The sequence below is a fragment of the Cotesia typhae genome, unplaced genomic scaffold, assembly GCF_013202065.1.
Source record: "Cotesia typhae breed Kobodo isofemale line unplaced genomic scaffold, CoteBio_Ctyphae contig_5, whole genome shotgun sequence".
Classification (NCBI taxonomy): domain Eukaryota; kingdom Metazoa; phylum Arthropoda; class Insecta; order Hymenoptera; family Braconidae; genus Cotesia; species Cotesia typhae.
This window is the reverse complement of record NW_027423757.1, coordinates 9,295,673-9,314,119: the sequence shown is the minus strand read 5'-3', so window position 1 is coordinate 9,314,119 and position 18,447 is coordinate 9,295,673. Positions and strand designations below refer to the sequence as shown.

Below are 18,447 nucleotides of genomic sequence, written 5' to 3'. Positions count from 1 at the left end.
AGAAATAAAACACACACTTTTGGATTATTTTGTTGACTACATTACCACATGTAACAAGATAGACAGGACACCATTGATAATGGATACTTGCGCCACTCAACGGATATCCCGAATACTTTTAACTGGTCCACCAGGTATTTTAAATTTAAATAAATTTTAATAATTAATAAAAAAATACATTAAAAATAATATTACATTAAAGTTAGCTGTCATTTGATAATTTTTTAATTTTCTTTATCAAAAAAATTTTTTCTAAAAAATTATTTTAAAAAAATTGCATTTTTAATTTATTAAAATTTTTACAAGTCTATTTCTTTAATAATTTTTTTTTGCTATAATTTATTTGTTAAAGAAAATTAAAAAAATTGTGAAGTGGCAGCTAAATTTAATTTCAATTTTTTTAATTTTTATAAAAAATCAATAACAAAAAAAAATGCTTTTAAATATTTCCACGTGGAATTTTTTTTTATTAAATTTTTTCATAATAATATCATTTCTAAAAAATTCTAAAAAAATTCCTAATGTCTGTCAGCAGTGTCATTATTTTTTAAATAAAGTTTTTATTAAAATTCTTTATTTTTTTTTTACATGGATTAATTATAATTATAATTGTTAATTTATAGGAATTGGCAAGACAACAATATGCAAAAAAATAGTTGGAATATTTGAAAAACACAATTTTAACTATGATGGATTTTATACTGAAGAAATAAGATCTTCGGATAAATTAAGAATAGGATTTGATATTGTGCCGTTGAAAAATTTTGATCAACGAAATTGGCTTGCACGAACTGAGTATATTTAATGATTGATTTCGTTTTAAAAATGATAGAGTAATAGTTTAATATTTTTAGAGCTTCTCTGGAAGGAAGAAAACCATCGAAAATAAAAGTAGGAAATTATCTAGTCTTTGTGGATAAATTTGAAAGTGTTGCATTACCAAGACTAAAATCAAAATCAGTGAGAAATAATTTTCGATATACGGTTTATTAATTTTTTTATAAAAAGTGAAATTATTCCTTTATTTTTTCAGGATATTCTGATGATCGACGAAATTGGCAAAATGGAATTATTTAGCAAGCAATTTTGTGACTGTGTAGAAGAATTATTTTTAAAAAATTCTTCGAAGACCAAGTTCATCGTTGCTACGATTCCTGCAAAAGATAGAGTTCCACAACGCCATCGCAGTTTATTTGAAAAACTTTATCAGAGAAGTGACTGTAAAATTTATGAAGTTAACAGACAAAATCGAGATAAACTACCTAAAGAAATAGAGAGTATAATTAAAGTAACAATGAATTAAAAATAATTTTTGTTTTTTCTTACAATAATATTGTTTAAGAAAATGAAAAATAAATGGATTACATTATAAACATTATTTATTATTTAACAAAAAACAAAATATCAAATTGAAATTAATCCGTCAATCGAAAACGCGAATTTGTATAAAAGTTAATTGGTATTAATGCGATAGAAGAAACGATTGACGGTTACATTGTACTACATATTTAATTTTTTATACTGAATTCACATACGTATCAAGTATTTTATAATCATAATTAGAATTAATAATAATTTATCCTAATAATGGATAATTACAATCGAATAATAATATAATTACATGATTCGCTAAAATGAAATAAAAATGATAAAGACATACCATTTGTTTCATCCAATTAATTCTATATGCCTTTTTTTTTCTTTACTTACTCAATGAGCCGAATTAGAAAAATAATACATTTAATTTCGTAATATTTCCCTACATTTTAAGATTACATTTAATAACAAGCTCCATTATCGAAACTAACGCTATTTTACAATCGATAAAAAGATTTCTAAAAATGAGAAAGCACATTAGCTCCTTATCACGGCATTATTTTGTTTTTTGTTTGTTTTATCACTTAACTACGTTGCGAAAAATTATTCATAGTCTATCGTACAAACTGATTTTATATTTCTATTATGAACGTTGATATTTCTTCAATTTTTACCTTGATTTTTGTAAAAGTTCAAGCGTGTGTTGCTTTTTGTTTCAATTGTATCAAATATATTATGCACACTTTTATCGATCTACTTGAATTTTTTTAAATTATTATCAATATACTGTTATTGTTACCATTATCATTATTATATTTAATAATTGAATGAATTCATTGTTCTTACTAATATTAATATTATTGCTATTATAAATTAAACTTTTAATAATAGCAGTTATTTCATTAGATCATGAATTTCATCAACGAAGTTGCGTACTGCATTGGCCTAACATTCGGATGAGGCTAAAAAAAATATCAATAATTTAGTAAACTCTTTAGTAAAAATTTATTTTTACTTAAAGGGATAAAAATTGATTTTTTACATCAGATTTTTCAAATATATAATTAAATTATTCAATTGTAATAATAAAAATATTCAGAATCTGGCGTAAGTCATTCAATACGAGACTTGAGCAGAACTTTGATTGTTTTTTTTCTTCAACAATCTATTTTTGTAAGTGTTGATTTAATTAGTACTCATTAGATTGATCGTAAAACTTATTTAGATTAAAGTATAGATAAACTTTTTAGAGTTTAAAAAGAGATCATTAAAAAAAAAATAAAAAAATTTCAATTTTTAATCCCTTTTAAAAATATTTTATCAAAAATAATTAATATTTTATCTTACCACTGCTTCGTAAGATGTAAATTGCGGTTTCATGTCTTTGCCGTTAAGTGTAATGAAGGCACCACGGTTACCCATTGTATCGCTAGAGTAAAAAATAAAATTTTTAATACTTACAACATATTCAAAGAATACAATAGAGATGAATAATAAACGTCAATAAATTTACCAATAGTTGGGAGCTGAGAAGACAGTTATACACTTTCCGTCATGACTAACTTCATAGCCATCATTTTTAACTTCATGGCTTCTGACTATGTAATCAAGACCATTCAGTTTACAGAATTCATGCGTCACATCAGGTCCAAATTGTACTCCAACACCCCGTTTGCTGGGTGCTCGTCCCATCTGTGGTTGAGGATCAGACCATAGCAATTCACACATAACGCCTTCATCCGGAGGCTGTCGATTTCTGTCAGTTTCGCGGATTTCCTGGAGAGTAACATCGTCTCTTGAGAACAATCCACCGTGCATTACGAGAACTCGTTTATTTAGACAGTGGGCTAATGGCAACCAATTGTAGACTTCGGTAAACAATGCAGCCATTTGGTTAGTGTACTTAGCCTTCACTTCACCGTCAAATCCGTACATATGATTCATTATTGCAGACTCATGGTTTCCTGGTAAAAGTCATCAGTTAATATACTTAGAATTATGATTATTTAATTGATAAATAATAAATTTCGGTTTAAGTTACCTCTAGACATAAAGAAATGGTTTGGATATAATAACTTGAATCCAAACAACGTAAATATACATTCTACCGAGAATGAACCTCGATCTACAAAATCTCCATTGAATAACTGATTAAATTAATTAAGGAAAAAGATAATAATTAATATCATAATCATGATTTATAATAATGAAACTAGTAACCTTGCAGTCACTGTGTGGCTGCTATGACTTGTAAATTATAAATAAAAAAAATTTTGCTTTATTAGATAATGACTTTTGTTAAATTGCACTGTAATTTTTTAACTATTGATTTACTTATCATAATAAATTGACTATCGGTGAGAATGACCAATTTTATCATATGACTATCCTGGACACAAAATTTTTCTTATACTTTAAGTAATATAGATGATTCATTATTGTAGTAGAAAAAAAGGATACGTAAGGATTAGTTTCCGATGGCAGACCATTAAGTTCAAAAATATTCAACAGATCATAAAATTGACCGTGAATATCACCACAAATAGTAAATTTATTTTCATCAGGTATTGCAACGTCTATCAAACTAGGTTGCGCCATGAACCAGTTTTTAACGTCTAGAAGAATTTGGTAGGCATACTTCCTGTGTAATTTACATTCCTCCTTATACCATTTGAGTAAATCTTTCATGAAGTCTAACGTAACTTTACCATTCTCTAGTTTTGGTCCATTATAATCATCGTCAATTGCTGAGTAAAATAAAAAAAAAAAAAAAATGATTAATCATGCTACCGATAATAATGACTTAAGAATAATGATTAATTTAATAACTAACCCATTGAATCTAAGTTTATAGAATCAGCAATGTTTTTTTTGTTATCATCAATTGAAATGGCTTTTTCGAATGCCAACTTTTTGACAATTTTAAAACACTCAGTGTACTTAAGTTTAGCATCTTGGTCGTGAGGTCGAGCTTTTGTGACTGTTTCAAAATCTTTAAGAGCTAATTTAAATTTACTTAATGACATGTAAGCTGCAGCACGTCGCCAGTAGCCCTTAACATAGTTTTTATCCAATTCAATCGCTTTGGAGGCATCGTTTAACGCATAACCAAAACACTCCGTTTTAAGATATGCAAAACTTCGATTTCCATAGTAAGATGCCATGTATGGATTTAATTCTATCGCTTTGGTGTAATTCTCGATGGCCTCATCATAGCTCTGTACTGTAAAATTAAATTAATAAATTCAAATTATCCAAGACATTAAATATTATTTCAGAGTAATTAAATAATAAGTATATTTAAATAGAATCACATGGTGGGGTTAGATTATAACCAAACACGTGACTATGAAATAACTAGGAAAATTGATCGTTATGAAAACATGCAATTTTGATTAATAATTTGTTTTATTAATATGTAATTAAAAATATAATAAATTATTAACATACTTTTGAAATAAACATTCGCCGATTCTTTGAATTTTTCCGCCTCTGCGGCTTGTTCAGGCGACACAACTTTTTCTTTTACCGAATTATCACTCATATTGCTGATATTTTAATACTATACCACCGTAAAAGTGGATATTGAGTATTAATTATAAATAATGTTTTAATATATTCAGTAAATAATAAGGCATTAAATTAAAAATACTCGTGATAGGTATATACCTATCATAATATTATATATACATATATATATATATATATATATATATATATATATATATATATATATATATATATATATATATATATTTTACTCTACAGAAATGTGATTATTAAATTTACAGGCGTTCATTTACTTTGAAGTTACTCACTTGTCACTCATTGATCGACCGATCGACCTAAATACAGCTTTCGACTGCAAATGATAGTTAGACCTAACTTCATACAGAAGAGAAATTCGAGATCGATATATCGATTTATTTTTAAATCAAACTGCAGTAGCAGAACTTTTTATTTATTCGCTCCATTTTGTGTGAAAGTGTCAGTTCAGAAAATTTTTTAAAAATTTTTATTAAAACATAATTTATTTCTTGATTTTCTGAGCGTTAAATTAGAAAGTTCGAGTGAAATAATTTGATTTTTTTTAATTTTTTTGCAAAGTACTTATTTGGGTAAGAAGAACTGTGTTTGCTTTTTTTGCCATATTTTATTTGTTGTAAAGATTTTAAAATTATTAAATATGTGCTACATTAATTTCCTTAATCTTCTATATTATTAAGAAAATAAGCAAAATTTTAAATCATATTTAAAAATTTTTTTTATAACTGTTTTCTTTTATTCCTTATAAACTAAAATAATCATAATTTTTAAAAGTAATTTTAATTTTAGTTAAAATTGACAGCTTGGATAAATAATTTTTGAATTATTTATTTAAATATTACACTATTTAAAACAATTCTATACATAATTTATTAATAGAATAACAATAAATACATAAAATTTAGATATTAAAAATAATAACGATTACTCCAGTGGAATTTCTTTTTGCACTACCTGAAAATAAATCAATATTAGTTCAAAATGTCACAGATATAAATTGAAATATCATTAGTTACAGAAAGCAGATTATTTACAGCATGCATTTTAGTAAGTAAGCGGTGTTATCCAGAAGAGGATTAAACTAAGGAGCGTGTGTGAATCAGTCACCTGAATACACGTCCTGAGGTAATCCTGCTCGGACATTTCTTGTGCTTTGATAGGCGGGACTTTTCCCCGGCGGCGCAACTCCTGCTTCGTCTCGTTCAAATCAAATATCGTCACAGGGTCCAGTTTTGACTTGAGTACCAGGCCTGCCAAGTACTCAACGTAGTGCTGCCTGCGGGGAAAAGTGCCTTTTTTAATTTAACTCATGTTTTTACTTGTAAAATTACCTCCGCGAGATCACGACGATAATCCTCAGGATCACGTCGATACCAATTTGCGGGTAAATTTAACCCAGCACGTTTAATGCAAGTCTCTAGATCATCAATATTAAATAACGATAGTGGTTCCAATTTTGACAAACGAATTTTTCTGACTAGATACTCGTTATAATGAATCCTAGATTGTACAATTTTTTTTATAAACCATAAACAATAGTAATCTTCCAAATATTTCCAAAATATTTTTAATTTTTTATTCAAGGTAATGAATAATACTATTTTTTAATTACCTGCATAGTCCGGCGTGATTTTCCACAACATCTGAGTTACAAACGGCATCTATAACTCCAGTTGGTGTTTCTTTTTGCAATTGAACCTTGCATTTGCGATCTCCTGATAAATTTTCGGTGTTAAATTCAATGCCGTGGCCTTTCAAAAGACTTTGGAGTTGAGCTGGTTCTTTGTCACGAAGATAAAAAAGACAATTTCGTGGGTGATGAGAATGAAGACCAAGTTTTGCGCAATAGGGACTGACTGTACACTTGGCACCCATCATAAAAGCTTTTCCACAGCCACAGCAAAATTCATACTTACATTGATTACACGTGAAATGCATACAACCTTTAAAATAACAAATGTATTTACTTTAAAATTTGATGAAGCAATAAACTGTTTGATTTAAATTATTATATCGACGGTCTAATTAATAGTTGGTCTAACTGCTTATTTTTTAGAGGGTGGCTTTTTACCACTTTGATGTAGCAACAGAGTTAGACAATTTGTTAGTTAGAAAGTCGATATGCAGAATATAATTTACCTCCGCGTGATAAGGAATAACGGAATTTACATTTAGGACAATCAATTCCATTGTCTGCTAAATGCTTAGCTAATCCTATTGCTTGATTATCAGGATCATTTTCATTTTTCCATTCTTCGAATTGTTCGCATGTAATACCTTCATGCTGTTTTTCCCACTACAATTAAATAATTAAATACATTAATATAAAAAATTAAATTAGAATTTTACTTCACACAATTAAATAAACAATTTACCGGCTTTCGACAAAATGCACAAGTAACAGATCGACAATCAGGACATATCAATCGTTTCTGATTTGGATTTGCATAAAATCCACTAGAACACTGAAAAAAAATTTTTTCATCAATAATTATTTGTAATTAATAAATTTTTTTCAACAATTACCTGAGCACACCACTTAAAATTAGGATCTTGCATCAAAGTTCTATCTCTCAGCTTCCTCTGAAATAGCTCGTGGATCGGTGGATCTAATAGTGATTTTAATTGAATGTCTAAAATACTAAAGTACTCAAGAACTTCATCTTCTGTAGCATCTTTCAAGTCGGGCTCCTTGCAGAATGGACACACTGCGTCCATTATATTACGATCGCTTATCTGAATGGTGAAATAATTTTTTGCGCAGTCATTACAGCATCGATGAATGCATTTAAGCATTGAGATTATCTGGCTGACAGCAAAACGACCAGTACAGAGTTCACATTCTTGCTGAAGAAACGCTATTGCAGATTCAACGCTTGTGCATTCTTTAGCAGCATGAATCGCCTCATCATCTTGGAACTTGAGACCAATTAAACTTGCTGCTATCTCGGCTTCATCGTAGCTGGACACTCGCCCTTCTGCTAGTAAACGCCGAGCAGTTCTCTGTGAAATAAATTGAATATTTTTTCTTAAATTTTCTATTCGCTGTTTTTCTATGTTGAAAAAATAATTAGAATTTAAATTTAATTAGTTAAATTTTTTACCAATGTCTAAAAACGAACAACGAAACTTAATAACTGATGATATTTTTTACTGACAAAATAAGCGGATGCTTGATAATGAACTGCAGAAAGCATTGATGATAGATCATAAATACCTACCAATTCATTAGAAATAATTAAAATTTTTTCATTCATATTTTTTACTGTAATTAATCTGGCTAATTATGAATTAAAAAATAGATAAAGGTTTCAAGTCGTTTGTAGAAATTAGTGTTTGCCCGATGTACTATCAATGTAGCATTTATTTAATTACGTTCAGCAGACAAAATTCCTATGAAGAAGATATACGTTTAATAACTCGACACGTCTACTGACCTCCCTCTCGTTAACGGGTGATTGGTCTTGTGTAATCTGGACACTTTCCTGTTGTTTAGTTTTCGAATTCCTCCTTTCATACTTTAAAGAATCACCTTCAAACTGCTGAACATATTCGGCGACAATAGAAAACTGTTTACGTGACTCTTTTTTTTTATTTACAACTACCTCAGGTTCAGTAACGCTTACTTTTAATACTTTTGAGTCTTTTAGTCTTATTGTTTTAGACGTACTTTGAGAAACTGCATTCTCTTCGCCTTCTATTTCAGTAGATTTTCTTTTAGGCAGAGTTAACACAATCGTAGATTCAACATCGATGTCATTTTTTGTAGTACTTGGTTCAATAGGATCTTCTGGCAAGTCATTTGATTCAGATAACTCAGCTTCATCACTTCTTTCAGACTTTTGAGAGTTAGAACTAACTTCTTCACATTCTGAATCAGATATCTCTGCTTTAATATTATCTAAAGTTTTCTTCAACATTAATTCTGCATTAGTAAGTTCTTCAGTTGAATTTATTCGACGCATAATTACTGAACTCTTTGTATTCGTGTCAGTTGTTTCGGAGTCACTTAATTCTTCTTCTTCTATTTCTTCTTCATCACTAATTTCTTCAGAACTTTCTTCATCTTCGATTTCTTCAATTTCCTCAATTTCTTCTTCTTCTTCTTCATCATCATCGACTTCTTCTTCATCACTTACATCTACACTTGCTTCAGAAGAATATTTATTAAATTCATCTTTACAATCATTTTCAGGATTAACGGATTCATTAATCTTGGATTTATCAATACCTGAAATATCTTTTTCATCTTTAATAAAAGTCAACCCTCGAATTATATTTTTTGAACAATCTTTACTCTGAGCTGTCTCATTATTTTTTGATAATTTTCCATCATCTCTCAATTTAGAAACACAATTTTTATTTTCTTTTTCACTTTGTACTTTACCATTAACATTTTTGCTCACTTCATTACTTTCATTTCCACCTTCCTTATTTTTATTATCAGCTGGAGGTCCAACTAACGGCTGCAAGATAGGAATAGTTCGTCGTGGGACATTAAAACTTGAATTGGTAGGCTTCAAAACATTAACTTCTATTATTTTTTGACTAGCTACAGATATCGTTTGCCCCGTAACCCAGGGCTTCTTCTGGAAAATCGGTATTCGCGAAGGTAATTTACTTTTCAGAGTAGGTTTATTAATAAAGCTTTTATCTATTTTTAGACTAGACAGATTCATTTTTTTTTCTCTTTCAACCTTTTCTGTCTGAGAAACTAATTCTGGTTTTTTATCACACTCACCCTTTCGATTCACATCAACAACCTCAGATTTCTTAACTTGATTCACACCTCGACTAGACATCAATGATTTGGCCGCAATTTTATCAGTGCATTCTTTAGCTCTGGTCAACGCAGTGTCTTTTGGTACTCCTCCAAAATTAAAACTTTTTTTTGTTCCGACAAAGCACTTACGAGCGGGCAACTTTCTCAACACAAATGATCTCTTCACCGGTGATTTAGACCTCGCTTTCGGCTTGGGAATGAAATAATTAGTCTGAACGCTGTCAGTTTTAACCGCAGATTCGTTTATTTCAATTGACGTTTCTATCTTCGAGCTTGCGGAAAAAATTTCCGGGAGCTCAGCTTCTAAATGTGACAGAGGTCCTGTTGATTCATTTTCTAATATTTCTTGACTAGCGAACTGAAGCATTTCGGTCGTCAATTCCTTCATATCAGAAAATCGTGATAAATTTATTGTCAGCGAGCCTCGAACCACCGGAGGATTTTCTACAGGCGCAGCATCATTAACAATCAACAAGGGAAACTCTGTAATTTTCAGCTCAAATGTTTCAGGTGAACTAGAGGCGTCAACAAACAAGTCATCTTTATCTCCAGATTCATTAACAATATCTATTTCCATTTTATTTTTATTACTATCAATTTTTTCAACATTATCTACTTCTTGATTAATTTGTAAGTTTTTATAATTATTTTCAGTTTCTGTCATTTTTATTTTTAAATCTTGATCTTTTAGCTTATGATTTTCCTCATTAACTTCTACGTCTACGGTTGCTACTAACTCTACATTATTTTTAATATAGTCTTCATTAATTTTATCTTTACTAACCATCAAAGGTTCAATATAAATAGTGCTACGTTTAATATCCCGAGATTCTGCATTACTCAGAGTATTCTGAAAAAATACAGGCGACTCGTACTCTCTTGCAATATTTTTTAAAACTGCTTGATCGTCAGAAGAAGAAGCTGAATTAATAGTTTCATTATATTTATTAATACCATTAATTTTTTGAACAACCTCTTTGTTTGTGGGTGTAATGATAGCAGATGATGTAAATGTTTTCAAATGATTTTGAGTTGAAGCGCAATCATGTGAAATAATTTCGTCATTTAATTTATCAGTATTATTATGATTATTAATTCCATTAGAAGCGTGTTGGTTAATATTGTTAATAATTAAATTAGGATGAGAATAAAGCGATGAATCCATTGATTCTTTGTAATTAACTTGATTGATTCCCATTGACTCTGGTTTCTCATAACTGAGTTTCATTGATGGAAATTTAGATATCATACTCGTCAATCGATTTTTTAATGATTTTAGGGCAGTCATGCGTGATGGAGGCGCAGATAAAACGCTCGGCGTTGCTTGATTTAGTTTTTCTTGGCTCTCAAATTTTATTTCTGATTCAGAAATACGTACCGCTTTATCAAATACTTCCTCGTCTTTATTCTTGGTAATATTAAGAATGTCCGATTTATCAACTTCACTTACACTACTTACAATTATTTCTTCTTTTACAGGAATATTAGTTTCTACAACAGTTTCTTCGGTTTCTAAAAGTTTTTTTGATTCACTAGAAGCATCAATAGATAACTTAACATCTTCTTTACTAGGTATTTCTTTAATTACTTCTTGTTTTATTTCAACTATCTTTTTAGAAGAAATTTCAACGGGCAAATTTACTTCCAATTTATTTTCTTCCTTTACTATTTCTTTATCAACGATTTCGGATTCTTGTGTAGACACTTGAAGAGTTTCAATTGGAACATTTAATACTGCATCAATTTTATCATTAGAAACAACTTTTGGTTCCAATTTAGCCGAAAATTCTTCAACAGGAACTTGTTCAGGCAATTTCGTTGCTAATAATAAATTTTCAACAGCTAAATTTTGCGCAGAACTCTCCGATTGTTTTTTAATTTCTTCAGTTTGACCTAAATCTTTTTTATCTGATTTTTGTTCAGGAGATTCGATTTTATTTCCAATATCTCCATTTTTTTGAAGTAAAATTTTTCCAGATTCTAATTTGTTCAGATCAGTCTTCGAGCTTGGTGAAGTGCAAGGTATGTCGCTGTCTTTAAAACTGTTGGATAAATTATTAGAATTATTACCAATATTTTTGTCATCCGCCTGCTCAACATTTTTCAACAACTGATCGGTTGGTTTTGTTCTTGTCGAATCCTGCTTACACCCAGCCTGCAACTCTGCTAAATTATCAAGTGAAGGTATTACCTGCTTCAGTGCATCCAAATCCATCGCTCCTCCTACGAGTTCACTCAACCCCGCAACTTCAGCTTCATTCGCTGCATCTATATCAGATAATTGAATAATTTATTAAATATTTTAGAGAAATTTTAATAAAAAAATCAATCAATTTACCCTTACGAGGAGCAGCTTCATCATTTTCCACCCCAGCAGGCGGACCCCATATACGCATTAGAAATGGTTTCAATTGATTTTTTTGTAATTCTAATAACGCTAGATCTTCATTGCCTGCATTATTATCAAGTGCTTGAACAACATCAACTAATGAAAAATTACCTTTAGCTTTTATTCCGGCGACCTAAATTATTAAAAAAAATTTTTTTTTTAGTATTTATAAATTTTACTACACTGATAAAAAAATTAACTTGACTCAAGATTTTAGTTCGTGAGTCAAGTTGATTTTTTTATCAGTGTATTAAAAATTTCAAATTATAATTATCATCTTATTTTTAACAAACCTTTTGTTGCCTGAGTTGAATAGCACGAGTGACACTCATCCAAACATCACCTTTACAGGCGCGCAAAACTTCTTTCGCTTCAACAATTGATAAAAATCCAATGTCATTTTTACAATCAGGCATTTCTTTTCTCCTGGTCGAAACAAGAATCTGAACAGTTTCAATGAGATGTGGCCACTGATTTATTAGCCAATCAATAGGATTAACAGCGCCTTGTGCCAGTGCTACTTGAATGTCATCAGCTGAAAATCCTTGACGCTCAGCTTCACGTAAAAGTTCAACAATCTCCAAGCCTTGACGAGTCAAAGTTGATACACTTGGAGACACCGGTCCAATTGTTGGCGAGTCTTGATGATATCTCGATTGATTAATGTCCTGTAACAGTTTTGTTTTATTTAGTTTTAAATACTACTTTACATTTACAAACGCAAAATAATTTCTTTTTAAATCAATCTAAAGTTATTGTAATTATTCTATGATCACACCGAGGCTACGCAATTAAATCAAGTACAAACAATAAACAAAAATTTAAAAAAGCATCTACTTCTGGATTATAAATAAAAAATAAATAAATTATTAAAATAATATAAACAAAAAAGGAAAAAGAGGAATTACAGTTAAGGAAAAATAGGTCACAGTTAATTTTTTACCCTAGAATGAAAATAAAGATGCGTTGAGTCAATAGAATTTCTTCTTGTTCCATGAGACGAAGTCGGTTGATTAATATGCTGATAATGGACTCGAGGATACAAATCTGGACTATTTGTGTATCTTATTTCCTATAATAAAATCTCACTTCCAATATCAATTATAAATATTGCAAATAGTACTCTTTAAATTACTTATTTCAATAAATTACGTACCTCGCCATCACTTTCATCTTGATAAATTCCTCTTTGATCGCGAAATTCTTTGGATTTTTTTCCTACTCCATTATTTTTAGGTGGTACTTCATAAGTCTAAAATATTAATATTTTTTTATTAATATAATTCCAATAAATAAATCAACCAAAGTAATGCAAACCTGAGTAGCGATACTTTGAGGTGGAGGTGATGTCCCCCTTTCTATTGAAGCAATCGAAGGGACGGGTGAAGGTCCAATAGGAGTTTCTGAAGCTCGAATAGGAGTTGGCGACAATATAGGACCTGGTGGAGGGACATTATCTTGGGTTTTTATAACTTCAGAAGCAGTTTCTTCCAACTCCTTAATAGGAGAAGTGGATGTAGATATTGAAGCATGGGTTTTTATGTTCTCATGAACCGATGAATTTAATGCCGATTCTACCTTATTTGTTTGATTATCTTCAACAATGTTTGAATTTAATTCTTGGTCATTTTTGACTATTTCTACATCTGCAATAAAATAAATAAATTGGTAAAGGAAAATATCGACAAATGTAGGATAGGAATCACTTGAATGAATAATAAAAAAAAAAGAAATTTTCTTTGTGTTTCAATTTTTATTCGAATATTTCTTTATTATTCATTCAAGACACGTTACATAGCTTTTATAAATAAAATAAAATGATTAAGAATTTTAAAATAAATTATGATATTTAAATATATATATTAATAGTTAAATATATATATATATATATATATATATATATATATATATATATATATATATATATATATATATATATATATATATATATATATATATATATATATATATATATATATATATATATATATATATATATATATATATATATATATATATATATATATATATATATATATTAATAGTTAATCTTCTGATATTTTTAAAATAGTTAACTTGTTTTAAACTATTTAAATACTTTAGTACCAAAAGAAAAGCTTATTTTTCGTCTCGTTCTACCTTTGCTTTGGGTAGTCGCAGCGCTGTCCCCACTTTCTTCGCCATTGGACATTTTTATGCTGGAAACTTTAGTTGCCGTTTCAGGTGTGGACTCTTGAACGTTTTCTGAAGATTCTGGAGTATTCTCGGGACTGGGAGGGAGCGCACTCCGCTTTGTTTTGCAGCAGACAATACAAACCCGCTCTTTAGCTTCATTTATAAACGTACAATGTTCGCATGCCCATTCTTGATCTTCTTCAGTCTTTTCTACCGTTGCTGGTTGTTGAGAAGTTTCTTTAATCAGAGATATCGAAGATTTCGCTTCATTAATTTTATCTTGTTTAATATTTTCATCAGGCTGTACTTTATGATTTTTCTCTGGAGTTGGTTCTTTTATTGATTCTTTAGGAGTTGATTCCCTGACAATTTCTCTTTCAACTGACTTTCTTACTTCTCTCAAAGGAGATTTTTGTATTTCCCTAACAATTGATTCAGCGCGCTTATTATTACTATTATTATTATTAGTCGTAATTAACTCGCCAGTACTATCAGACGAATTGGCAAGTCTGTTTTGTGTAGTATTTGAATTCGTTTTTTTGTTTAAGACTTCACTTTCGTATTCAGCATTAGACTTTCGACGACTTCGTAATGTCCCATTATTTTTCATCAGTTTCTCATCATTATTAAAAGATTCTGTTTTGCGTCGCAATCTATGATCATCTTCAGTCTCTGAGTTATGTCGAGAGGACATTAAACGCGATCGTGAGTCTGGATTAACACTTGTAGGCTCAGTACGTTTACGGCCACGGCTATCATCAGTTTCGGAATTTTGTCGCGAAGATAAATAATGATCCATTGTATTTCTTCTTCTGCGAAGATCGTCATTCTCTGACTGCTGTCTAGAAGACACTGAACGGAACTCTAAATCTTCATAGTCCAAATTTCGTGATGATGAAGAATTTATTCCGTTGATTCTGTCCTCAGATCTCCAGTTTCTGTAAACAAAATTAAAATATTAATATTAAACTAGTAACCTTGCAGTCACTATGTGACTGCCGTGATTTGTGAACTATAAATAAATAAAATTTTGCTTTATTAAATAATAAAAAAGCTCGATAAAAAATAAATCAAAACCTACCCTCGACGACTTCGAGACATTGTCGACCTATTGTCATCAATATCATGATATCTCGTGGTTCGCCTCGACGATACACTAGGCCTCCGAAGATTTCTCGAGCTTCTAGACAACTGATCATCAAAATCAGAGTCATCAGATTCTTCAGAACTCGCGTCAGTCGAATTCGGTAACCGCCTTACTCTCGACACTACAGATTTTCTAGACTTTTGGCTGAACGACGGCGAAGCAGCTCTACTGCGTCTGCCAGACTTGTAACTTCTCGCTGGACTAGGGCACCTGGATACATTAGCTGACGGATAATGAGGAGGTAACATTGCTTGATTATAACCCATCGGATAACCCCACATTGCTGGATGATTTAAGCTCATCGTAGAACCACTGATTGGATTGTCCCATGGACTTCCTGGTGGTGGGTACCACATCATCGGCATACGCTGAGTCAGATGAGCCATCGATTGAGCCTAAACAATATTAAATGGAATATAAATGAATTTATTAATGAAATTAAAAAATTGAAAATGATTGATGAATTACCTGTTGCATTGCTGGGTTCCATAAGTTCTGAGATGACAAGTCACAAACACTCGACGATTGCATCATTCCAGTTCTTGGAGGTGGCGGAGGTACCATCAAATTACCTCTAGAACTACCAAGACTCACTGGTCTAGGACTTGGAGCTTCTCTCGGAGATTCCGGTGTGGGAATTCTTCTTCTATTTGCATCCTGAGCTCTCATAGCTTCCTGATACTTTCTATATCTCTCCTATCGAATAAATTTAATTCATAATTTAAATAAAGCTAATATTTTATGATAAATATATAAGAAATTAATTAAACCTGAAGTGTTGACATTTTATCCATGCCAGCTCCATTGGGATCATTAGCATTATGAGAATTATTAAGCAACTGGACGGACTTAGATGCAATTAACGGTGATTCTGGCGCTGATGGCAACGGTCTTCCCTGGACATTGATGTTGTTTCTTTTCAAACTTCCAACTTTATCGGAAAACGAGATGCCTCCTGGATCCTGATTAACCGACGGCCTTGCCTAGGCGCGTAAACCTTACATTTAATAGCTGAGGGATCTTGATAATCATAATTAATCTTAATTTTCAAAAGTGTGAAAGCCAAAAAATTGATAACGTAAAGCGTGATCGCCAACATTTACACTCATTTGGTTGTGATTCTTCGTGTCGATGATTATTTAAATTTATTTATGTTTATTGTTTGTAATATAAATTTATATATATAAAAGGGTTTAGGGTTTAGGAATTAAAGCAACTATTTGTGATAACTATTAGTCCTGTAATGTCCGTTCAAGTCGACTTGATTACATAAATTATTTATACAATCAATAAATAAATAATTGTCGCCTCGGTGTGACATAGAATTATTAATATTTATCATCATTATAGTGTGACTCGACTAACTAACGAAACTCTGCGTAATTTATAAAAAATAAAATTTTTCTAAAATAAATAATTTTCACATAAGTTAATTAAGCACACTTCCAATAAATAAATAAATAAAATAAATAATGCAGAATTTCGTACAAAAATATAATATTTACATATACAATTAGACTTCAAAGGATCTAAGTGATCAGGATAGAGCGCATCCTACCTGAGTATTTCTACGATTTCTTCTCGGCGGTGGTACTGGAGGATTCAGTGGAGTTTCGCCTTTTGGTGGTAATGGTGGTCTAGTACGAAAGTTCATCTGGTTATGATTAGTTACGATTCGTCTGCGTACATGACCACGTCGTTTGGGATGTTTATGATTCATGTCGTCGCAAGTCTCACAAAAATTTTCATTGCACGCGTCACATCTTGCGAATAAATTATGCGCGCCGCACAGAGCACATTTATTGACATTATTATTGTTGTTTGTTGATGTTATTCTTGTAAGTTCTAATGCTTTGCTGTTATTATTAGTCCTCGAAGTCTGCTGGGGGTTTCCTGTAAACTCGATTACTTCGTAGTCGGGATCGCCGCAGTCGCCGGTTAGAGATGGTGGCGGGATTTTAGGTGGTGTTGGCGGTCGTCGTGATTTTTCTGCTGATTTTGATTGTTCTTGTGCCTTTTGAACAAAAAATCAATCATTTTTATTATTGTTATCATTAAATTTTTAATTATTTATATTCTATTGCTAATAAATATATAATAAAAAATACCATAACCCAATGAGGCATTGAACGTGCCATTCGCAAGCGTGTTGATGGATTAGAAATGGCCATTGGCCGCCACTTTTCTGCTCCTGACTTCTGTTTCAACAATTAAAATCAAAAGACAGTATCTGATAATTTTAAAAATATGTTACATTATAAAAATTAAATTGCGTTGAATTAAGTAATGTTATTAATAAAATAATTATGAATTATGATAAAAGAATGACGATGATTGTTGTAAGTATTTTATAATAAGATGTGGGAGAGTATTATAGCGACAGAACAGGATGAGATGATCAGAATCTATTTGTGAAACTAAGGAAAAAGCATTGCTCTCGGCCAAAAATAAACTAAGCATCGTGACTACACATTCACTCGTTGAGATCTAGCTTATGGCAATGTTTCTTCAGTCAACAAACAGATCACATCTTAGTTTATAGTCTCAATACATTCTTCAACACGTTAACTTATTGAATAATAAAATATAAAATAATAAACACACAGATTTATATCCATTTTTAATGCTAAAGATCCAATAAAAAAGTATCAAAAATAAATCGAGCTTGATATATATATATATATGGACAAGAGGTATTTTAGTTTTTATAAGTGTTACTCGGGATGGGATTTAAAGAATTAGAAAAAATCTATTCGTAGTTAAGAGTTTTATTATAAACTTACGCTCATGTGGTCCAGGAGAAGTATCCAGGATGGCGGTGAAACTCTAGAAAATTATCCCGACCGCAACCGGTGGAGAAAATATTTTTCGACCGGTCTCTTCTCGTCGGTTCACAAAACTTCTTCAGGGCTTCTAAGCCGCGACAAACGTCTGTTGCACTGCTGCAAACCTCAGCCAGCAGCTAATGTAGCCATTCTATTTTGGGATTCGAAAAGCTTGGATTGCTGCCACCTTCTGCCGAGTATCCGCGATCTTGTAAATATATCGGGGTCTTTATAATCACCCGGAAGTGTCAGAAGACTTTTTTTC

At 30.8% G+C, this 18,447-nt stretch overlaps 3 protein-coding genes across 6 annotated transcripts; 1 reads left to right on the top strand and 2 right to left on the bottom strand.

The window, feature by feature from the left end:
- The first annotated feature begins 1 nt into the window (after position 1).
- Positions 2-1,303, top strand: LOC141531215 (nucleoside-triphosphatase THEP1). Its single transcript, XM_074248829.1, has 4 exons — positions 2-134; positions 624-795; positions 855-960; positions 1,034-1,303. The coding sequence occupies exons 1-4, from the start codon at positions 80-82 to the stop codon at positions 1,301-1,303; spliced, it is 603 nt and encodes a 200-aa protein (XP_074104930.1). The 5' UTR covers positions 2-79.
- Positions 1,304-1,361: 58 nt separating this feature from the next.
- Positions 1,362-4,980, bottom strand: Ppd3 (protein phosphatase D3). Its single transcript, XM_074248826.1, has 7 exons — positions 4,768-4,980; positions 4,151-4,540; positions 3,778-4,064; positions 3,359-3,464; positions 2,831-3,281; positions 2,665-2,746; positions 1,362-2,279 (listed from the first exon to the last, which is right to left on the bottom strand). The coding sequence occupies exons 1-7, from the start codon at positions 4,859-4,861 to the stop codon at positions 2,220-2,222; spliced, it is 1,470 nt and encodes a 489-aa protein (XP_074104927.1). The 5' UTR covers positions 4,862-4,980; the 3' UTR covers positions 1,362-2,219.
- Positions 4,981-5,671: 691 nt separating this feature from the next.
- Positions 5,672-18,431, bottom strand: LOC141530509 (uncharacterized). 4 transcript variants are annotated; one of them, XM_074247651.1, is made up of 19 exons: positions 18,141-18,431; positions 17,466-17,555; positions 16,916-17,371; positions 16,128-16,340; positions 15,826-16,053; positions 15,292-15,752; positions 14,175-15,148; positions 13,353-13,681; positions 13,192-13,287; positions 12,979-13,107; positions 12,329-12,703; positions 11,985-12,168; positions 11,025-11,914; positions 7,390-7,866; positions 7,239-7,328; positions 7,003-7,159; positions 6,476-6,806; positions 6,195-6,363; positions 5,672-5,817 (listed from the first exon to the last, which is right to left on the bottom strand). In XM_074247651.1, the coding sequence occupies exons 1-19, from the start codon at positions 18,144-18,146 to the stop codon at positions 5,788-5,790; spliced, it is 5,685 nt and encodes a 1,894-aa protein (XP_074103752.1). In that variant the 5' UTR covers positions 18,147-18,431; the 3' UTR covers positions 5,672-5,787. The 4 variants fall into 4 exon arrangements, with proteins under 4 accessions (XP_074103752.1, XP_074103751.1, XP_074103753.1 ...); XM_074247650.1 differs by lacking the exon at positions 6,195-6,363 and adding an exon at positions 5,971-6,139; XM_074247652.1 differs by lacking the exon at positions 6,195-6,363 and adding an exon at positions 5,971-6,139 and having other exon boundaries at positions 17,466-17,552; positions 18,141-18,427.
- Positions 18,432-18,447: the final 16 nt, after the last annotated feature.